We start from the raw sequence: 23,562 nt of genomic DNA, 5'->3' as shown, positions 1-23,562 counted from the left end.
AAACTTGCTTGAAGCAAATAACATGGTTTCTTAAGGACAAATGTATAATGTCAAAAAACTTTCACTGAAAATGTGAATTCCTAAGAATTTCACATTATTCACATATATTGACTGTGTTGAAGTGCTTTAGAGCAAGGAGCAAAGATTTCACTGGTACAGAAAATGGATGGGTGATAGTTTCTCTACTTAACCAAGGAGAGCGCACTGGTAATAGAAGAAGAACCAGTCGGTTGATGTCGTTTCCCGTATTTATTTACCACACAACAGAGGTCAAATATCTTACAAAAGACAAAATGTGAAGACATTATTGTTTCTGCTTCTAGACATTAAAACATGATCATGTCTAACCCCTGGCAGGTTTAACATGGCAACATGTTTTTAGACGATGGGAGAACCCATACATAAATGGGGAGAACTAACAAACTGTGGAGAAAGACCCTGACCAGGATTAGAACCCAGGACCCGCCTGGTTCCAGAGAACAGAGCTAACCACTGCTCTGCTGTGCAGGTCTTAACCATGATGGACAAACTGATCCAACCTTAAAATGTTTGAAAAGAGCCGAGGTTGGTTGGCACACTTGTAAAAAAGCAGGAACAGTCACTGAATGTAGAACCTGTTGAAGTTTTTGTGTAATAAAGGTTACATTACTATAGAGTTGCACATTTCTTAATCTCACTACTAATACGTAGGATTATTCACAATAATTTATACATATTATTATATTTTCTAAACGTACTGGCTTGTCTATCAGAAAACAACTAAAAACAGACGTAAAAGTTTCCAATTTTTACTGTAAACAGTTTGATGTAATTAAGACAGAAGGATCCTAATTGTGAGAAAACACGGTTAAATACAAGATTTCTATGGGATGTTTCAGTGACAAAGGATCGCTGCTGGAGTAAAAAGCTTATAAATAATATTCATAAACTTAAATAATCTTCATAGAGCAGATAGAGCACCGCTGAGCTGTTTCCGGGTTGCTTTGAAAGTTTTACTTTCGGTTTGGATGCGCAGCAAACACTTTCCTCCAGATGAGCTTCATTTACAGGTAAAATATTCATTCTTTTGCTTATTAAATCAGCATTCAGCAGCCTATTTTCCGCAGAAATATCCGGATCCAGTGTTCACGACTTCGGACACAAAACGGAACAGGTTGTTATATATTTGACACGTCTGTCCAGTCCGGACGAGGGAAGCGAACCGAGCAGAACCTGAGCGAAAAGAATGGAAGAATATCCCTGGCGATCATTTGACCAATACCAGAACATAATTTCAGTGAATATTTATTATATAACCTAAATGTTCCTTAGAACAAACAAAGGCCCAAACAGGCCGCATCAGCCTTCCGCTTTTCACAGTTTAAGGTGCGGTTATAATAACTCATATCATATGATATAAAACACGTTGTATTATTATAAGGGCTTCTTTATAGCACTTTAGGAAAATGTCATCCTATGAATCAGGCTTTTAGTTTATGTCTTCAGACACCATGTAGATTTTATCTGTACGTCATTTATTTCAATGTTAGACGGTATTAAAACTGGATCAGATACATTTTTAAATATTAGACAACTTCGTATGTTGTGCCCTGAACTAACTTTATATTTTTTATTTGAATTGTTTTTGTTGTTTATTTTTTATGACTTCTAAGGTCAGCTCAAAGGCTCCATCTAGTGGATTAATAGTGGTACAGCAGCTGATCAGAGGAGCTGATCTTTTAATGCCAATGTAAATGATGATTATAGTAAATATTTAGCTGAATCGTGAGTGTTTCCTCCTCAGATGAAGGTAGAAGGTTTGAACTGAGCAGCATGGATCAGTGTGAGGACAGAGAGGACAGAGTCCCTCCCTCTAAAACCACTCTGTGTGGAGAACATGAGGACCAGAACAAAGTTCAGAGGTCAGATCACCATCTCTAACTGTCCAGAACTCTTCTTCATGTCAGAGCTGAAGGCCAGATCACTTATTTAACCATCAATCTGTGTATGTTGTGCTAAAGTCCAGAGCATCGTCCAGATTCTCCTGGAAATGAACCCAGCTGCGTGTCCTTCAAGAGCAACGTTTCAAAGGATATTTTTACGGACTTTAACAACCAACAGCATCGTCCTCTGAAGAGGTAACCAGACCTACTTCTCTTTTATGACAACATGTATTTACCATTTTGTGGCCTTACCACAGGCAACGGTAGGCCCCAAATTATTCAGAGATTTAGATTTAAAACCATTTTAACTAAGAAGTTTGTTTGTGATGGGAAATGAGACAATCATCTCTCTAAAGGCAATAAAGTGAATGTCTGGGTTGAAAAATATCACTGGGTTGGAATAATGACCAGATGTTGTCAGAGCAGAAGATAAGAGGATCTAGTTCAGTTTAACCATCTCTGTCTCCTACATATTATAAACCGTATCATCAAACCCAAGGCTTGGTGTACGTCAACTGTTCTTCTTAGTTGTGTTTTCCTCGATTCCGACTAAAATTCCTGTGTTCATGTTAAAACATTCCATGCATTTATTCATTTAGTTCATTTCAACTTATTTAAGTTCCACAAAGGAGAACGTGACTCAGAGAGAAAGTGATCTTGTGATTATCTTTTAATCAGGGCCTATCAGCATAACCCAGATTCTCCTGGATATGAACCCAGCTGTGTGTCCTTCAAGAGCAACGTTTCAAAGGATATTTTTACAGACTTCAGGAATCAACAACCTCCTGCTCCTAAGAGGTAAGCTGAAACAGCTGCACTGAGTTGAGACAAACTATTACACAGAGACCACGATATATATTCTCATTGTGAGTGGAACAGAACCAGTCTGTCTCAGTCTCAGTCTGTCTGACATTTTATAATTTTCTGAGACGTATCTGGATGCAGTTTGTGTCATTTGAACTGATTACTGGGCCAACTAAGACCTTGTTGACCAGGTGGAGAAGGGTTTCCGATCCTTTTTCGGGTTGAGCTGCACCTAGCCCCAGGAGCCAAGCCCTGACCATCAGATGCTTACTGCAAAGTTCGCTCTTCAGGCATGGCTGCAGGAGGATGTTCTGCTTTCTATAGTTTGACCAACGTTGGTCTATATTCATCATCTGATATACACCAAGATTGTTGATTGTCTAACTCATTAAATAGAATCTCATTAAACTATTTCACATCAGTCTCCTCACATGATCAGTCCAACATAAACCTGGATGTAAAAATATAAATAGTTTGCTAAATGTATCTGGTTCTGAATCACACATTCGACCAAAATGCTCCTCCTTGAGTTCTGTTGTTTTGATACGCAGATGTTCCAATCAAATACAGCTTTGTTTTACACCTGAGCACATACAAAATGTTTATGTGTGCAGCCATCGGTGCAAAGCAATCTCCTGTAGTGGCACTTTAAAAAGTGACATGTTCATGTTAAAACATCCATGCATTTATTCATTTAGTTCATTTCAACTTATTTAAGTTCCACAAAGGAGAACGTGACTCAGAGAGAAAGTGATCTTGTGATTATCTTTTAATCAGGGCCTATCAGCATAACCCAGATTCTCCTGGATATGAACCCAGCTGTGTGTCCTTCAAGAGCAACTTTTCAAAGGATATTTTTACAGACTTCAGGAACCAACAACCTAAGAGGTAAGCAAAAAACATCTGCACTGAGTTGAGACAAACTATTACACAGAGACCACAATATATATTCTCATTCATTGGATTTCTCCAAGAGAGCTGAAAGACACACTAAAAGATGTCGATTTTCTGGGTTTTTACAAAGCAGTTTTCTGTAGCACCACTTTTAAAAGAGACGCCATAAAAAAATGAGTCCCAGGTATCACTAAACTCTACTATTTGGGAACGTTAAGGTTTCTAATGCAGCTACACTGGGGAAAGGAAGGTAGACCAAACCATAACTTGAATGTCAGCATACACATTTTTCAATAATATAAGGTATGTAGCTCACTCTGCACTTAACTGAATTACTAACCTGAAACAACATCAAGCTGAATGTAAATATCACTGGTTATCACTAGTCCAAATCCAGCTGCAGGGACCAATCAACTAGTCTAAAAGGCTGTCATGACGTGTCCCTGTGACCAGAGGGGATTCCCACCAGTTTTACAACAATCCATCCATCCATCCATCCATCCATCCATCCATCCATCCATCCATCCATCCATCCATCCATCCATCCATCCATCCATCCATCCATCCATCCATCCATCCATAGGGGGTAATAGAAACGTTCTACAGGATACTTAAATGTATGAGGGTTGTGTCTTGAACAGTCTTGACAATCTTTAGTGTAATTAGTCAATAATTCTATCATAAAAGGGTCCCACCAGTTTGTTGCTATGTTAGCTTCAGTTCTCCTTTTTCCTTCATGTGTAGGCCCATGAGCCTAATTTCTGATGATGCCCTTTACATGTTATGATAGCTACTGCAGCAGGTAATAAAATGGCTTTTACCAGCTTCTCCAATTGTTCCTTGTGCCTTACGCTTGTATTTGCAGTGGTGGAGAAATTCCTCTTTTATCCATCCTTTATGTAAAAAAGCATAGAGGAGAACATTCTTGCTTTTTCAGAAACATCCGAGTGAAATCATAATCAAGTGTTGAACGGGCAGCAGCAGTCACCAGGGGCTGTTTTATTTTAAGGAAGGCCTCTTCTGCCTCTTGGGTCCAGTGTAGAGAGGCTTATAGACTGTTTCCAGCTGGAGCCATTGTCTCTGAGTGGCTTGGGGTTATGCAGAATGGCACTGGTTTGTGTACTTGTCAGAGTATGTCCCAGACTTGAGATAACTGACTAGGAATGTGACAGATGTTCTGCAGACCTGTAACGTTTCTTACTTGATTTTGTATCCCTTTTTAGCCAAGAGAGTAAGAAGAGAGTGTAAGTTTTGCTGGCAGGCCTCAGCTGTTGTTGCTGCTAACAGTCTGCAGAGCTAGATAAGGATTTGGCTCATGGAGGGGGTTTGAAACTAGCTTCATTGACAGGCCTTAAACCTGGAAGCACTCTCCAGCCTTTTCCAGGACCTTTAGAAACCTTTAGAACCCCTGCGTCTTTTAGACCACAAATGGTGTCTTTCATGACCATGTTTTCCTTTTGTCCATGCTTCATCATAACCCTCATCAGGTTCAGTTCGGTAGTTCAGGGTGCAACCCTATCAGGCTTAAGTGCCCCATGTAGGGTCCCCCATGGCAAACAGGCTCCGGGTGATGGGTCAGACAAAGAGGAGTTCAAGACACCTTCAGGAGGACTACTAAATCGAGGCACGAGCCGGGGTCCCAACCTGGAGCCAGGTCTGGGGTCCATGGTTGGACAAGCTCGACCGAGAGATGTGACGCCATCCCCCAGTGGGCCCTCCACCTGCCGGGGGAACCATTAGGGACCGGTGCAAAGAGGATAGGTCAGCGGACGAATGTGGAGACCTCGGCGACCCAATCTCTGGATGCATAGAATGGCTCTATGGACGTGGAATGTCACCTCGCTGGGGGGTAAGGAGCCTGAGCTTGTGCGGGAGGTCGAGAGATACCAATTAGAAAAGTCAGGTTCACCTCCAGTGTGGGCCCTGGAACCCAGCTCCTCGAGAGAGGCTAGACTCTCTTCTACTCTGGAGTGGCCCGTAGGGAGAGGCAGCAGGCTGGGGGGGGGCTTGCTTTTTGCCCCCCAGCTCAGTAATCTCGTGTTGGGGTTTACCCCGGTGAATGAGAGGATCACACACACATGCACCCATAAAAATACTAATTTGTAATTTAGGATTTAACAAAGATCAGCAATTACTTTTACACAAAAGTAATTGGTTGGTTTGGATAGTGTTTTACTCAGATTTTATTTCTGTAACATTAAAACGTTCTTGTTGATCTAAGTGTGGCAAGAAAGCAAAAGCAGAATACATCTCTAAACTGCTCTGCACATGATTATTCCAACGTATGCATTATAGCCTCTCCCCCTGCCCTTCATATGGTTGACTGTAAACTAGGTGCATCAAAGAAACGCTGAATAATTACATATTTATAGATTAAATAAGTGAGTTTTTGATACAATTACAGAACAAGAAAAAATCTTTCTTCTCAGTATTTGACCTGCTGATCAGTGGTCAAAAATAATAAATGAAAAATCTTATGGATTTTGTCCTTAGGACTTTTGGGTGGTGCATCATTACAAAGTGGGGGAAGGTTAACAGCCCAATGTCTGGGTTTTGCCAAAGGCCCCAACATGACTAACTCTGCCTCTGTGTTACCATCGCTTAAAGATGCTAATTAGCACCAATAAGATTCTACAAAATTACATGCAGCTCATATAAAACAAAAATAAGCATGATGCTGTCTGATTATGGGTGAAACAAATATCTAGAATACTTTGCCCTCCGAGGTACAGTAAGATAAAGATATTGGCTCATATTCCCACACATTATGTTTAGAACATATGTGAGCTAATGCTTCCTGGTTCCTCCACAGAGTGGACCAGCAGAACTCAGAGGTTCCCAGTGGTCCGTCTGCCCAGCATCATCAAACACAGCTGGACTCCATATTTATGGTCTGTACATGTACAACAACTACTTCTCCATCGGTTCTGTTCACAGTCATCTCCATGCTGCACTTTGTAGACCAGAGGACTGTCAGTCTGTCCAACATGGACCTGATGTTTGGCTCCAAGATCTCAGTCTGATGTGTCCTTCATATATTGTTCTGTTCCAGCTGCTGGAGGACAACATTGTTACTTTTGTGAAGAACGAGCTGAAGAAGATCCAGAAGGTTCTGAGTCCAGATTACCCAGAAGGCTTAGAGAGTCAGTGGGGGGATGAGGAGGTGTTGGAAGGTGAGGATGAAGAGCAGATGAAGAGCAGCAGAGAGGCTTTTGTGAAGATCACACTGAACTTCCTGAAGAAGATGAAGCATGAGGAGCTGGCTGAACATCTGCACAGTAAGAAGGCGACCTGGTTAAAGGATTAATTTAATAACATATTAAGATATAATACAATGTTATTGTAATTTATCTTTTAATTCAATATGTATGTTTATGCAGAACCTTCTAATGGAGTTGGCCAATCCTCTATAAAGCCTCGGCTAAAGAAGAGGTTCCAGTGTGTGTTTGAGGGGATTGCTAAAGCAGGAAGTCCAACCCTTCTGAACCAGATCTACACAGAGCTCTACATCACAGAGGGAGGGACTGGAGAGGTCAATGATGAACATGAGGTCAGACAGATTGAAACAGCATCCAGGAAACCACACAGACCAGAAACAACCATCAGACAAGAAGACATCTTTAAAGTCCCACCTGGAAGAGATCAACCAATCAGAACAGTGATGACAAAGGGAGTGGCTGGCATTGGGAAAACAGTCTTAACCCAGAAGTTCACTCTGGACTGGGCTGAAGACAAAGCCCACCAGAACATCCAGTTCATATTTCCATTCACCTTCAGAGAGCTTAATGTGCTGAAAGAGAAAAAGTTCAGCTTGGTGGACCTTGTTCATCACTTCTTTACTGAAACCAAAGAAATCTGCAGCTTTGAACACTTCCAGGTTCTGTTCATCTTTGATGGTCTGGATGAGAGTCGACTTCCTCTGGACTTCCACAATACTAAAATTTTAACTGACCCTGAAAAGTCCACCTCAGTGGATGTTCTGCTGACAAACATCATCAGGGGAAACCTGCTGCCATTCGCTCACCTCTGGATAACCACACGACCTGCAGCAGCCAATCAGATCCCTCCTGGCTATGTTGACATGGTGACGGAGGTCAGAGGATTCAATGACCCCCAGAAGGAGGAGTACTTCAGGAAGAGATTCAGAGATGATGAGCAGGCCAGCAGGATCATCTCCCACATCAAGACATCACGAAGCCTCCACATCATGTGCCACATCCCAGTCTTCTGCTGGATCACTGCTACGGTTCTGGAGAAGGTTCTGGGAACCAGAGAGGGAGGAGGTCTGCCCAAGACCCTGACTGAGATGTACATCCACTTCCTGGTGGTTCAGACCAAAGTGAAGAAGGTCAAGTATGATGGAGGATCTGAGACAGATCCACACTGGACTCCAGAGAGCAGGAAGATGATTGAGTCTCTGGGAAAACTGGCTTTTGATCAGCTGCAGAAAGGAAACCTGATCTTCTATGAATCAGACCTGACAGAGTGTGGCATCGATATCAGAGCAGCCTCAGTGTACTCAGGAGTGTTCACACAGATCTTTAGAGAGGAGAGAGGGCTGTACCAGGACAAGGTATTCTGCTTCGTCCATCTGAGTGTTCAGGAGTTTCTGGCTGCTCTTCATGTCCATCTGACCTTCATCAACTCTGGTGTCAATCTGATAGAAGACCAGTCAAACATCTCTGATTGGTCTAAATTATCTAGCAAACTAAATCTAACAAGTCTCCATCAGAATGCTGTGAACAAGGCCTTACAGAGTAAAAATGGACACCTGGACTTGTTCCTCCGCTTCCTCCTGGGTCTTTCAGTGGAGACCAGTCAGGCTCTCCTGCGAGGTCTGCTGACACAGACAGAAGGCAGCTCACAGGCCGATGAGGAAACAGTTCATTACATCAAGGAGAAGATCAATGAGAACCTGTCTGCAGAGAAAAGCATCAACCTGTTCCATTGTCTGAATGAACTGAATGATCGTTCTCTGGTCCAGAAGATCCAACAGTCTCTGAGTTCAGGAAGTCTCTCCACAGATAAACTGTCTCTTGCTCAGTGGTCAGCTCTGGTCTTCATCTTGGTGTCATCAGGAAAAGATCTGGATGTGTTTGACCTCAAGAAATACTCTGCTTCAGAGGAGGCTCTTCTCAGGCTGCTGCCAGTGGTCAAAGCAACTCACAAAGCCGTGTTAGTGTATACATAACTGAAAGTTAAGTTGTATTGTATTGTGGCGTTGTTCTTATATTTATGTCTTTTACAGGTTAACAGGCTGCAATTTGTCATTCAGAAGCTTTGAAGCTCTCAATTCAGTCCTGAGTTTTCAGTCATCTATTCTAAGAGAGCTAAACCTGAGTAATAATGACCTGCAAGATGCTGGAGTGAAGACGCTATGTGCTGGACTAAGGCGTCCAGAGTGCGCACTAGAGACACTCAGGTCAGAATAAATCATGGCGGTCGATCAATAAACACTGAAATGGGATTTAGTTTCAGTATAAAATCTTTAAAAGTTTCTTATTTTGCAAGGAGTGTTTTAATCAGTGGAACAACCGTGTCTGTCATGCTTCCTTAAAAATGTCTTTACATGAACTGTGCCATATAAAAACACAGCAGATGTTTTTTAATATGATGTATTATTTCTGTGATTCTACAGCCTCTCAGGCTGCTTGATCACAGAGGAAGGCTGTTCTTCTCTGGCCTCAGCTCTGAAATCCAACCCCTCCCATCTAAAAGAGCTGGACCTGAGCTACAACCACCCAGGAGAAGCAGGAGTGAAGGTGCTGTTGGCTGGACTGAATGATCCAAATTGGAGTCTGAGGACTCTCAGGTAAAACATGACCTGCCAATTACCTTATATGGTATATTCTTCTTTCTTAGCTTCTTTAAAAATGTTAATTGAATGTCTAAAACTTAGCCACAAATAGTAAACATAGTTTAGATTATTCATACAAAAGATAAAAGGTGGAACAGAATTGTGAATTCGCAGTCACAATACAAAATTAATTCAGCAGGCTTACTGAAAGAAAGTGACTAAATGTTCTTCTCCAAACCAGGCTTCTAGGTATGAATGCCACTTAAATTAGTACAAAAAAATCTGACATAAAAAAATTAATAATTAAAAACAGTAATAAAGTTATGTTATCAGTGTTGAACAAAATGCACTAAAAAAACATTATTCAAACTGAAATAAAACACTGATACCAAAAGAGTGGTGAACTAAGGAAAGAAGCATAAGATATTAAAAATATATAAAATAAACTGCTGAGAGCATCTATTTAATTATCTGGTTTTCGAATACAGTATTTCTGAATTCAGTTTTACTAAATTTAACTGAATGCTGCTTTATAATAATTTTTTTTACATTGTTAATTTTCAGTTTCAAATGTAAATGTTTTCTGACATATCTGCAAATGAGCTCGAGGGTTGGGGGTACCCGTCATGGTCCCAGATTTGCATATCATTTACATTTGGGGAGGGTCCTTTAAGCCTCCTGTTGCCATGAGTTTGGCACTCAGAGGCAACTGTGGCTCAGTGAGAAAAGTGGTCATCTTGCAATTCGTGGGTTGTGGGTTCGATTACAGCTTCCACCTGTCAATGTTGAAGGGACTTAACCAAATTATCTTCCAACCTGATTATGTGCTGTTTGGTTGAATGTGGCTCTAGCTTTACACTAGAGCCACAGGTCAGTATGATTGCTAAAATGCTACCTAAGTTCAGTTCATTTACCAAAGGTGTGAGAGATGTTCTCCTTAGAGAGCAGGGCATTTGCATCCTGGAGAGGCCACAAGTACCCTGGTTCGAATCCTACAGCCTGCCTCTCTGGGTAACTGAGCAAGACCCTTTGCCCCAGAATGCTCCTGGGTGGCGCCAATGGTAGCTTACTGCTCCCTAAGGGAAGGGTTAAATGCAACGGACAATTTTGTTGGAATGTACAATTGCAAAATAATAACGATTATTACTGCCTAAAGAAGATTAAAAGAAAACTGTCTGAAATAACATTTTAAGGGTCAGGCTTTGACCTTCCACCTTTTCTGCCATCTGTACCGGCTTTCCTGTGCCCACTTACTTGCTGTCATGCTGTGGAGATAGTGTTCTGGATGACAGACATTTTTAATCTTTCTCTTGCTCTCGGAAGACACACGTGTTTTCTCTCCCTCCCTCCCTGCTGATCCCTGCTTCTGCTTTTTGTCTGTATTTTTCTCAGAGCCTGGCTTTGCATATCCTCCGAACTTTTAAATTATGGATTTGGTCAGTTGAACTCAACGTAATTGATACATTTTTTTTTTTTTTCAACGGGAAGACAGGGTAAAGGAGACCCTCTTGTCCAGAAGGGGCGTTCTTCTCTGGATACACAATGGATTCTTGGCAGCAGCGGAAGATTGTGTGCCTGACTACAATGTCGGTCGCAGACATAGAAAATGTGTACATATTTGGACTTTTGATAACAGGATTTCTGCTTTTTGGAGTTGGTGGTTACCTGGCTTATCAAGTGATTTGCAAAATGTGGGCGGCTGTTTAAAGCATTCTAAAGCTGCCTGCGATGTTGGATGGAGTCTTTAGAGCGATCAACACTCAGACTGAAATGTTAAGAGAGCTGAATCGCAAGCTGGACACGATTCTTGATCAGAATCGCAGCCTGGCAGAGGTTGGACTCAGAGGTTAAAGGATATAATCTTGGAGAAGTTATACGCTCCAGATCTGCAGAAAGTACCAGAAATTTGGCTATTTGGATTCGCAATTGAGACATACCAGTAAAACTCTTAAGGTGGTTGGAAATTCACCACTGCCTGAACCACAACATTTATTGTTTTTCTAAATCTGGCGCCCCAATGTGGCCTTGGAAACTTCTGCTAACTGGCTATCGACAAAATATTTCCTGGATGTTTTATAAACACGACGCTCTTCCCAGCACTCCCCTACCAGCTGTGTGCTGATAGAACTATGTGGCCAATTGATAAAACTTCCACCTCTCTTCTCAAGGATAATGGCGCTTCTATCAGTGTTGACAGTCTAATTCTTGCAAACACACTCAGACTTATATATTCGCACCTTCAAGATTTCACTGTACCCTTGCTGAATCTTTACTTATGTGTGTGTTGATTACCCCTGCTGAGGTTTTTTGTACTATTTCAGACTCTATTCTTAGCAGAATAGAGTCTGAAATAGTCTGAAAAAATTAATAACACCTGAAAATGTGGATTAAAGCTGTTTTGTACCAGTGACTCAGCTTCCCTATTTAGCATTCAGTGGAATGATGAGACTATCAATATTATCATCTTCTTTTAGCATAAGATGCTTTAATATTAAGAGTGGCTTTGAACCAATTTCTACCAGTAAACTTGGAAGGATTATTAATTATTATTACTCCCAAGGATTATTAGTGTCATTTGATTTGTTTCTGTATCTGTGTTTATTTTCTTTGTGATTGTATTGTAATTGAAGGTCTTGTTCCTGAAAAGCGCTATATAAATAAAGTTACCTACCTACCTACCTTACCTAATCTGCTCTGTAAATGAATAGCTACATATAGGACCTTGGTCACATGGGTTTATGAGTCTCTGAATGTTGGGGGTACTTACTGTACTGTCAGATTGATATTTACATAAATCTTGATAGTGTTGGAGAATTGGGTGACCTTCTAACATGTTCTATGTTATAGTGCACATGGATAGTGTAAATGTTTGTACACCCTCCATCAATCCAAAGAACAAAAAATAAACTTTGATTTCCCTTTTGCTTGCTGAAAGAGACTGATGGTCTGACCCTCCTCTTCCTTTTCAGGGTGGACCCTGCTGGAGTCCGATGGTTGAAACCAGGTCTGAGGAAGTGTAAGTGTGTTTTTCATTTGATTCATGACAACAAAGCAGCTCACATTCAACCATCTTCAAACTGTCCATCACTCATTCAGGAGTCATCATCAAAGTGTCAATAAATGATCAATAACTGCAGCTGGATTGTGTTTGTTCTCTCCATCAGATTCCTGTCAGCTCACAATCAACACAAACACAGTGAACAAAGAGCTCAAACTGTGTGAAGACAACAGGAAGGTGACAGTTGATAAAAAGCTCCAATATCCTGAACATCCAGACAGATTTGATTGGTGGCCCCAGTTTCTGTGCACAAATGGTTTGACTGGTCGTTGTTACTGGGAGGTTGAGTGGGAAGAAAAGATTATTGTAGCTGTTAGCTACAACAAAATTAGGAAAAAAGGAAATAGTGTGAACTGCAGGTTTGGATGGAATGATGTGTCCTGGAGTCTCAGCTGCTCTCACAGTGGTTTTCTGGTCCGACACAAGAAAATACAAAAAAGTATTTCTCTGTCCTCCTCCTCCTCCTCCTCCACCTCCTCCTCCATCTCCAACAGAGTAGCAGTGTATGTGGACTGTCCTGCTGGCATTCTGTCCTTCTACAGAGTCTCCTCTGACTCACTTATCCACCTCCACACTTTCAACACCACATTCACTGAACCTCTTTATCCTGGGTTTGGGTTCTGGTCTGGGTTTGGATCATTGGTACCTGGTTCTTCAGTGTCTCTTTGTATTTAGTAAGGTTATTATATATTTAAGACACTAGTCTGAATTGTAAAGAAGATGTAACTGATAAGACAGCTCCATATAAATGTGTATATAGGGTGATGTTGTGTGAACAGCATTTATTGATGCAGAACATATACATAACAGTGATTACGTTCCAGCTGGAGATTTCCTTGGATTCTTTTGAAAGGAAAACCACCCAGACGTGTTAGGACTTGATTTAAAATTAAAAATTCCTTTTGATAAATAAAACTGCTGTCATCTTAAAGGTGGGGAATGGATAGCAGAGCCACAGGCTCAGCACAGCTAGGAGCTGACCAAAATGAAATGGTAAACGGACTGAACTTTAAAGTAATTTGTATTCAGTTAAGTTATATCATTTATCATACCAAGCACACAAAGCACTTTTACAATACAAATACAAACCACCCATCCCCCCTTACAAGTTCCCATACATATCCCGAAACACAGATCAATAGGCAACCTGTGGTTTTAGTGTCTGTTCCGAGGAAACCTTTATTCCAAGACTGCTACTCTTCCCACTGAGACACAGCTGCCCCAATAAACTGTTTCATCACTGCTTTTTCCAGCTACTGTTCATCATTCGGAAATCAGAATAGTTTATTGACAACTGCTAGCACACATGTGGCCTGTACACCGTGAGGAAGAAACTGCTGTGTTTTTTACTATTAATCCATCTGAAATGCTGTACCAGTGGTTACAGCAGTTAGCATTTTATTGTGCAGTTGACAAAAAGGTGACTATAAATCAGCTACAGGTGTATCCTGTCTGTGCATGTCCTGATTTTATGGTACATTTCTAAGCTAAAGCCCAAAGCAGTAATGGAAGTGGAGGGAACTACCACCACCCAAGAGTTGGTTACCATGGAGACTCTGAACACAGTCTGATGAAGAGACTTTGCTGAACAAGGAGCCACGAAGATGGCTGAGGCAAGTACTCCTGCTGTTTGGGCATCAATTGATGAGATGAATAGTGGTCCCTACCAAGAACTGTTTAAATCTTCCAACATCTGAAGGACGATGTGGATTCATCATTGGGCAAGAGAAGCAATTTCTTTGCTGTAGATGTGTCTTGTAATGTAGTTCTATCAGCTATCAGCTTTCTTATGTAGTACCTCAAAACATCACTTTTTTAAACTGCCTGACTCCACAGCCATAAACAATAATAGTGCTATATTCCATAACTATCTGTTCTTGTGACGGTTGTAAATTTTGAATTAAAGTCTTTTTTGACTAATACTGATAACCTGTCAAATGTTCATTCTAGTTTATGGATAGAACACTTTACAGTATTAAACTACAGAAGGTATTTTATTAAAGCTCTAACAAAACAACACTGTGTAGTTCTTTTTCAATCAAGTCTTGACATTGTGGATAATATGCTGACTAAAGCAGATTCATCAATATCAGGCTGACTGATTGGTTGTTTGGTGTTCTGAAAAGGATCTTTCAAACAGAACCTTTTATGAAAGAAAGTAGAATCTGCTGCTTCAAGTCAACTCAAACACTGTTTGCTCTGCCTCTGTTCAGGCTTGGCTTTGCTAAGAGCTGCAGCTGCAACTAGAAAAAATGGCATAAAAATCCATAATTCATTCCTTCATGATGACCAATAGAAAGCAGACAACCTGAAGCAATGTACAAGAATAAAGCCTACCGCTTGCTCCCCCTTCCCTCCTTCCTCCAAAGCTCAGGTGGTATCGTTATTTAGTCAGTTTTAATCCTTTAAAGCTCCTTGTATTGCATACTTTATAAGAAGTGATTTGCAAATGAAGTTTGGTTAAATACAGGAGAAGACAAGTGTTATAGAAAAAACTGTTGAATTCTGTATGTAGCAACTTGGGGCCCCCATGAATCTAACAAGGCTTTCCTTCAGAGGTCATGAACATTTAATTTGTTAGAGATCTGTGGGACTTGAAAAAGAAGCATCATCTCAAACCTTTTAAGTTCCTTGGGACTCCTCCAGAAGGGTTCACGTAAGAGGTTGTGTTTGGGCAGACAAAATTAGCTTAGGATAAAATCAGCTATTTTTATGTCATGATGTTTTGCATTGCTTGTGGTTCAAAAGCTAAGCTTTTTTAAGTGCTAGCAGGCTATCATCTCAGCTAATGTAAAAAGGCCTCTCAGGCTTGAGGCCAGTTATTTGTTCTGTTGTATTTTAAAGATAAAAATATTTAAAATTGGTTTTAAACACAGATCAGCCATAACAAGTTGTCATCACTCATGCAAATTGATCTTTGTATTAATGGTATTTCAATATTCATGTTTGACGTTAAAGAAGTGGTGAACAAGATATAAGCTTTTCTATTAGTTTCAAGGTCTAACGGCTGATGGTAGCGCCAGTAAAGTCACATATATACACACAACTCGTCACCATCTTGAGTCCATAGACGTTACTTGTTGCCATTTTAGTAGTCCATTACTCGATGTGATGGCTAGTTAATACATTAAGAATCAATCATCCAAAGGGTTTCCAATCTAGAAAATAATATTTCCTTAAATTATATTACTAAAAAAAGTTTTTACTAAACGTCATAGCTAATTAAACACTATTAAGAATCACTCATCCAGTAGGTTATTGATGCCCAATCCAGATATTTTCTTAGATATTATTTTACTGAATAAGGACAGCTAATTAAACAACATTGAGAATTAATTATCCAGAAGATTTATTTTCAACAAATCATACTTTAAAGTATTTGATTAAAATAAGGTTTTAGCCATCCTTCTAATTTTGCATTGTGATTGGTTGTTTGAATACATGCCTGTTATTGTTCTTAATTAGTCCTAAGACTAATTTTAGAACAAATTAGTTTTAGGACTAACTTAAAAAAATTATTTGTTGTCATTTGCAGCTCTCCAACACAGATAACACTGAATGATAATATTGCATTTTTTGGTTATGGTTTTCAACCATTTTTATTGCCTTCTTCATTGTTACATAGTTCATAGTTCAGCTTGTTAGTTTTAGTTGAATTGTAGCCTAAGAATTTGTTAATCGAAATATATTTAACTTTAAGTTGAATTGTTTTTGCTAATAATTTCATTAGAAATTTTATGGAGAATTTGTTGTGAATTTATTCTATATGTGTGCAGAGTTTGGTGTCCAGTGATGCTAGTGCTCGAATCACTCTTTCATCTATTGTTCTAATACCACCGTCATATTGGGCTGGTATCCACAGGACAATACTTGAAGGCCAAATAGTTCTTTAATTAAATATTAAATAATATACACTCACCGGCCACTTTAATAGGTACACCTGTCCAAGTGCTCGTTAACACAAATTTCTAATCAGCTAATCACATGGCAGCAACTCAATGCATTTAGGCATGTAGACATGGTCAAGACGATCTGCTGCAGTTCAAACCGAGCATCAAAATGGGGAAGAAAGGTTATTTAAGTGACTTTGAACGTGGCATGGTTGTTGGTGCCAAACAGGCTCGTCTGAGTATTTTAGAAACTGCTGATCTACTGGGATTTTCACGCAATACCATCTCTAGGGTTTACAGAGAATGGTCCGAAAAAGAGAAAATATCCAGTGAGTGGCAGTTCTGTGGCCGCAAATGCCTTGTTGATGCCAGAGGTCAGAGGAGAATGGCCAGACTGGTTCCAGCTGATAGGAAGGCAACAGTAACTCAAATAACCACTCGTTACAACCAAGGCATGCAGAAGAGCATCTCTGAACGCACAACCCGTCAAACCTTGAGGCGGATGGGCTACAGCAGCAGAAGACCACACCGGGTGCCACTCCTGTCAGCTAAGAACAGGAAACTGAGGCTATAATTCGCACAGGCTCACCAAAATTGGACAATAGAAGATTGGAAAAACATTGCCTGGTCTAATGAGTCTCGATTGCTGCTGCGACATTCGGATGGTAGGGTCAGAATCTGGCTTTCCCCAGGTAAGCCCTGAACTTCCACTTTGCTATTTACATCATGCCCTACGCTGTTATCCAACAAGTTGAGAAGTGCTAGAATGTTCAATAAACAAAAGTGAAATGCTTTTAAACATCTGCTGTGTGTAACTTAAAATACCACACATCAACAAACATTTAAGTTGTGCTCACAAATTATGAACTAATTTCATTATTTTTTAATGCCTGATGATACAATGGGTTGAAGCACATTCCTGAGCCAGACACACTTGAGTGTCAGACTTTTTGACTGATCAAAAAAGGTAAAATATGGATGCCTGATCATACATAGAAATGGTCTGAAGCTACAGGCTGAGGGAGCCCCATATGGGGAAGTGTGTGTGTGTGTGTGTACGCTCTCCTACGGTTTATAAGAAGAGGCTGTAAGTTTAGTATTTTGAGAATTCTACATTTGGCTCCATATTCTCCCGGATCGATGCATAGATCTGTAATTTCCCTTTGGGCCTGATTGAAATAAAATCCTCAGGTTCTAAACTACGCTTGTGTTGAACGGTGTTTCCTAAAGATGTTCTTTATTCATCATAATCATAATCAGAATCAGCTTTATTGCCAAGTTTGTACATACAAACAAGGAATTTGCCTCCGGTACACTTTGCTCTTTTGTTCTGTTTTTGCATTACAGAATATACAAATTGACAATTTACAATTTACAATGTACAATGCAATATTCTGCATTACAGAATATACAAATTTACAATTTACAATGTACAATATACACATATCTAATAAAAAAGGTGCATTTGCAACATCTGTATGCTGTTGTTCTCTACTCCATTGAATGTTCATCAGAGAAACAGCCTGGGGGAAGAAACTGTCTCTGTGGCGGCTGGTTTTAGTAAACAGTGCTCTGTAGCGGCGGCCTGAAGGTAAAACTCTGAACAGTTAATGTGCAGGGTGTGTGGGGTCGGCAGAGATTTTGGCAGCTCTTTTCTTGACCCTAGACCTGTATAAGTCCTGGATGGAGGGAAGGTCAGCCCTGATTATTCTCTCTGCAGTCCTGATTATTCGTTGCAGTCTGGACCTGTCCTGTTTTATGGATGAACCACACCACACTGAGATGGATTAAGACAGGACAGACTGAATGATGGCAGTGTAGAAGATGACCAACAGCTCCTGTGGAAGGTTGAACTTCTTGAGTTGCCTCAGGAAGTACAGTCTCTGCTGGGCCTTCTTCCAAACAGTGTCTATGTGTGAAGACCATCCCAGGTCCTCAGAGATGGTGGTTCCTAAGAACCTGAAGTGGTCCACGGCCGATACAGTGTTGTTGAGGATGGTGAGGGGGGTGTATGGGGGTGGTGTTCTCCGAAAGTCCACCACCATTTCCACAGTCTTGAGTGGGTTCAGTTCAAGGTAGTTCTGACCGCACCAGTGTACCAGCCGATCCACCTGCTGTCTGGATCAGTCCAATGACAGTGGTGTCGTCTGCAAACTTAAGGAGTTTCACGGACGAGTCCGATGAGGTGCAGTCATTTGTGTACAAAGAGAAGAGGAGTGTGGATAGAACACACCCCTGGGGGGCACCAGTACTTATTGATCTGGATCGGGAGAAGATGCTCCCCAGTCTCACCTGCTGCTGTCGGTCTGTCAGGAAACTGTTGATCCAGACAGGTGGAGGCTGGGACGTTGAGCTGTGTGAGCTTTTGGTGGAGGATGTCTGGTATGATAGTGTTGAAGGCCGAGCTGAAGTCTACAAACAGGATCCTGGCGTACGTCCCTGGGTGGTCGAGGTGTTGCAGGATGAATTGTAGACCTAAGTTAACAGCATCATCTGCCGACCTGTTTGCTCGGTAAACAAATTGCAGGGGGTCCAGCAGGGGGCCTGTGATGTCTTTCAGGTGCTTCAACACCAGCCGCTCAAAGGATTTCATGATCACAGACGTCAGGGCTACAGGCCTGTAGCCATTTAATCCTACGATGGTGGGTTTCTTGGGAACCGGGATGATGGTGGATTGTTTGAGGCAGGAGGGGACCTCACATTTCTCCAGTGACTTGTTGAAGATCCTTGTGAAGATCTGAACAAGTTGATGTGCGCAGGCTTTCAGACATGATGGGGAGACGTTATCAGGTCCTCCAGCTTTCTTTGTTTTCATGCGCTGAAAGAGCCTGTTTACATCTTCCTCGGAGATCTTTAGTGCTGGCGGAGGATCTGAAGGTAGGGGGTTGGTTGCTTTATGGGAGGAATTTGTTCCTGAATGGGATGTAGAGGGGATGATTTGAGGTGTGAATGGCTTCTTGTCATGTCTGCAGTAGAAGCCATTCAGACGGTTGGCCAGGAGACGACTCTGTTCAGGATGGGTGGAGGGGCTCCTATAGGCAGTCAGGTTTCTCAGACCAGTCCATACAGCTGAAGTGTCAACAGTAGAAAGGTTGTTCTTAAGCTTCTCAATGTAGCTTCTCTTAGCTGCTTTGATCTCTTTTGTTAGTTTGTTCCTGGCCTGCCTGTACCGTGCCCAATCTCCACTGATGTGAGCTTCTTCCTTTTCCCTGCGCAGATTCCTGAGGTGTGGAGTAAACCATGGCTTATTGTTCCCAAAGGTGCAGAAGGTCTTGGTCTGCACACACATGTTCTCACAGAAACTGATGTATGATGTCACCACATCAGTTAGTTGGTTTAGGTCAGTGGCTGAAATTTCAAAAACAGTCCAGTCTGTGTATTCAAAGCAGGCCTGTAGCATCTGCTTTGATTCCTCAGTCCACTTCTTAACAGTGTGAACCGTGGGTTTGGAAGCTCTTAGTCTCTGTCTGTAGGTTGGGATGAGGTGGATTAGATAATGATCCAAAAAACCCAGAGCAGCCCTGGTAACAGCATGATATGAGTCCTTTAAAGCTGTGTAACAATGGTCCAGTGTGTTTTTGTCTCTGGTGGGACACTTAATATGCTGTCTGTATTTGGGGAGTTCATTTGAGAGGTTTGCTCTGTTAAAATCTCCCAGTATTATGATGAAAGAGTCCATGTATTTTTTCTCCACGTCTGTAATCAGCTCAGCAAGATGTTTTTCCGTGGCAGAAGTGCAGCCATGCGGTGGAAAATATGGGCCGATTATTATAAACGAGTAAAACTCTCTCGGTGAATAAAACGGTTTACAGATTATGGAAAATTACTCCAGATCAGGGCTACATGTTTTTCCCAGCACTTTTATGTCTCTGCACCAACCTTCATTTATATAAAAGCCTCCTCGCCTCTTCCCTGATAGCTCCGCGCTGCGATCCGCTCTGAGCAGCTGGAAGTCCGGCATCAGCAGTGCGCGGTCCGGGATGTTTTCACTCAGCCATGTCTCGGTGAAGCAGAGAACCGCTGATTTGCGGAGGTCCGTGTTTTTACCGGTGAGAAGAAGCAGCTCGTCCATCTTGTTGTTGAGAGAGCGGACATTTGCCAGGTGGATTGAAGGCAGTGGTGTGCGAAGTCCTCTTTTGAGGAGCTTTACCAGCACGCTTTCCCCTCCGCCGTTTTCGGCGCAGGATCCCATATAGAGCCGCAGCTCCGCTTGCCAGGAGCTCAGTGAACCTCGGATCGATGAAAGATGGTGAAAAACACCCAAGAGAGGACTCTCTGATGTTGAGAAGTTCCTCTCTACTGAATGAGACCACAGGATTGTGGCCCGAGACCACAGAACTGTGGCTCGAAAAACATAAAAACACACAAAATACAAAAACAAAGAGAGAGCGAAGCTCCGAGACTGCCATCGTTGGCGCCATCTTGTCGTTTCTGCCTGTGTTTGGGGTTTTGAGTTCTGTGTACTTTCTATTCACTCCCATGTTCTTCACCTGCATATTTCAGTTCATCGAGGCTTATTAGATTCATTCTGTTGAGGTGTTTGCTATCTTGGAAGGAATCCAGGATAATAAAGGAGGTTAGATGTTTTAGTTTGTACTGTCTTATAGATCTGTTTTCTCCATGTTTGTTATTTTTGGTAGTCTCATTGTTTACTTGTTTCTGTTAGTTGTTTTCTATTACCTCCCTGCTCATCTGTGTTAGTTACTCTGCCGCAGTTACCTTCAGGCTCTCTTCTACCAGCTGCATTTCATTCCTTTCTGATTAGCTCCCTTGGTTCATTGGTCTATTCTCCTCCCTTCCTCAGTATTTAGACTCTCTTTTTTTTCTGTTCCAATCACTGCATCATTCTGCTGATTTTCCTGTTTCATGTCTCTGTGTTTCAAGTTGGTATACCTGCCTGAGTTCTGTTTTGTAAGTTTATCCGTCTTTGTTGTTAAATCATTCATCTACTCACCATGTGGCTCCCCTCCTCCTGTATGCACTTCGGTATTGGCAGATGATCTATCGGAATACACTTAGGGCCTGATCTTCAAAGATCCCAAATAGCGGGTGCTAATTTGCGTGTACTATAAATAAATAGTGCAATAAGTGGGCGTGTTGCACGATCTGGAAAACAGGTGCAAAACAGGTGCAGACTGCCCTACTTGTGTGTGCTGCTGGCTGGAAGAAGAGAAAAAACCAACAGATCCTCTGCTGTGTTGCTAAAAATATGGCTGCATCATTATAAATGATCCATTTGCTGATTTTTTCCTTCCGTTCCGTTTTGGCCTTTGCTTTTCTGGACTGTTACAGTTAGTTAACTTTTGTTGTCCTACTCACAGCAAGTTTCTCATCTGCACTGATGAAATTATTTCTCTTATCTTGCTCTTAACTTGCAACAAATTGGCCAATCAATATTAACAATATAAAAGACAAATATGTCTGTTAAGTAATTTGTCTCCCTTGATCTTTTAATTCTTGTCGGAGACTCACCGGGTTCTGTTATTTTTTGGGAGTTTATGTTTGAAGAGTTCGGAGTTTATCATAAACAGCCAAAATATTTAAGCCTGAACGTAATATTAGCAACATAAAAATAGATTGTTGTAGGAGTTGGCAATATTTTAAAGATATACATCGTGTTTGATTCTTGAAATTGTTTTTTGATGACACAAAATAATTTTTTTACTGTATAAACCAAACCCTCCCCTGGCATATGGTAATCAAACTGATCCAGCTCTGATTGTTCTGCAGTGACATAAGGTTACTGTCAATAATGCAATGTATTTAGTTTAGTGACAAGGTTAAAGCACACTGTCTTTGTCACCACATGGACAAGCTGCCTTTAAATGGTGATTTTTTGTTTGCTAAGAAGTGATTTTAGCATCCAGTTTGCAAATGAAGGATTTAATCTGCCTTATAATGTCTTTTCTTTCCTAGTAATTATTTGATCAGCATCAAAGCACAGTGGGTCTTTTAATGAGTGTGATTACAGGCTGTGCTCGCTGGATCAGTTATGTGCGCATTTGCCATGATCAGGTTTGTGTTTTTTCAACAGATGATCACTGACAGCTGGAATGATGCTGAATGAAGTGTTGCAAGTTTTACCACAGGAGAAATATCATGGCTTCTGTTTGTGATTGGTTCAAATCAGAGCTTAGGTAATCTTACATAGAATCCTCTATTCTCATCTATGTCTAATATTAAAATTTTTGACAACCCAGATCTGTTGATACATGTACAGAAGATTCTCTCTCACTGTCATCTGTCATTCTATCTATGCCTCCTTCTGGCCAAAGTGACAGCAGACATTTTTGCGTTCCAGTTAGCACCTGCATTTCAAACATGCTAAATCCACACGCTAAAAAAGGCGCCCGCAGACCGTTTCAGGCTTTGAAAATCACAGTGCAGGTGGTAAAGGATGAGATTTGCGTATCCTCCTCCCATAAATTAGCTCATTTGGGTCATTATCATGTGTTTTGCATATTCTTGAAGGTAAACACACTAAAACGTTTGCGCCTGCAGTTCCGCCGATTACCACCTCGTTTGTAGAGCAGCTTGGCTGACGCAAAGAGGTTTGCATGTGGTTTTATACAGGCAAATCTTTTGAAGATCAGGCCCTTCATTTGTAAACATGAACAATGTTTAATCTTCTTTAGTTTAGAACTCAGAAGGAAAGTAACCTGTCACAATGCTGTGTTTGGGTTTTGTTTTTCCTTTGGGTTTATTTTAAGCATCTCTTTATTATTATTTTTTGGGTCTTGCTACTGATAGTTATGTTCTCAAGGTGGTACTTTATTAGTTTGTGGTATATTTGTAGTTGTTACATCTGTAAGATCGTTTTCTTTGGTTAGATGGTGTCCCAGTATCTCGATTTAGTTCCCATTGTGTTTTGGTTCCCACTCTCAGCCACTGGTACAATACAATCAACTTTATAATGTCCAGCATAAGGTCTCGCCTCTCAGTCTCCCTGTCTCACCTGTGTATTGCATTATATGCAATATTTAGTCTTCAATTCGCTTTGCTCTCCGCTAGAGAATACTGACATGTTTCTGCCAAGTCTGTCCATGCATGCATGTTTTACATTTATTAAATTCCCACCTTACAGTGCTGCTTCTGCCTGTCTGCAATTGGGTCCAGCTCCTAGAACCACATCCTGATAACCACAATCTTTAAGCATTTAAGCATAACAACCGGGCAGTTTTTATAGGAAAAATAAAA

General features: G+C 41.1%; 2 protein-coding genes and 1 pseudogene across 2 annotated transcripts in view; 1 reads left to right on the top strand and 2 right to left on the bottom strand.

Annotated features, from left to right (window-relative positions):
* LOC124861450 overlaps positions 1-23,562 on the bottom strand; it is a 700,723-nt pseudogene that overhangs the window by 424,940 nt on the left and 252,221 nt on the right.
* The window catches only part of LOC124861512 (protein NLRC3-like), a 737,509-nt gene that overhangs the window by 579,998 nt on the left and 133,949 nt on the right, over positions 1-23,562 (bottom strand). The gene's annotated exons all lie outside the window — the stretch shown is intronic.
* LOC124861511 (NLR family CARD domain-containing protein 3-like) lies at positions 961-14,492 on the top strand. The gene is made up of 12 exons (XM_047355316.1): positions 961-1,049; positions 1,784-1,901; positions 2,001-2,117; positions 2,601-2,720; positions 3,504-3,614; positions 6,433-6,511; positions 6,673-6,898; positions 7,001-8,795; positions 8,869-9,042; positions 9,259-9,432; positions 12,387-12,433; positions 12,582-14,492. The coding sequence occupies exons 2-12, from the start codon at positions 1,813-1,815 to the stop codon at positions 13,148-13,150; spliced, it is 3,501 nt and encodes a 1,166-aa protein (XP_047211272.1). The 5' UTR covers positions 961-1,049; positions 1,784-1,812; the 3' UTR covers positions 13,151-14,492.

The sequence above is a fragment of the Girardinichthys multiradiatus genome, chromosome 24 (assembly GCF_021462225.1).
Source record: "Girardinichthys multiradiatus isolate DD_20200921_A chromosome 24, DD_fGirMul_XY1, whole genome shotgun sequence".
Classification (NCBI taxonomy): domain Eukaryota; kingdom Metazoa; phylum Chordata; class Actinopteri; order Cyprinodontiformes; family Goodeidae; genus Girardinichthys; species Girardinichthys multiradiatus.
The sequence above is the reverse complement of the archived record's forward strand: the minus strand, read 5'-3'. Positions and strand labels throughout refer to the sequence as shown.

Bases quoted from the DNA above. Each gene is read 5' to 3' on its own strand.
- LOC124861511 (XM_047355316.1), top strand. From the start codon at position 1,813: ATGGATCAGTGTGAGGACAGAGAGGACAGAGTCCCTCCCTCTAAAACC. The intron at 1,902-2,000 runs GTCAGATCACCA...GTTGTGCTAAAG, and splicing joins GACCAGAACAAAGTTCAGAG to TCCAGAGCATCGTCCAGATT. The intron at 8,796-8,868 runs GTTAGTGTATAC...TGTCTTTTACAG, and splicing joins AAAGCAACTCACAAAGCCGT to GTTAACAGGCTGCAATTTGT.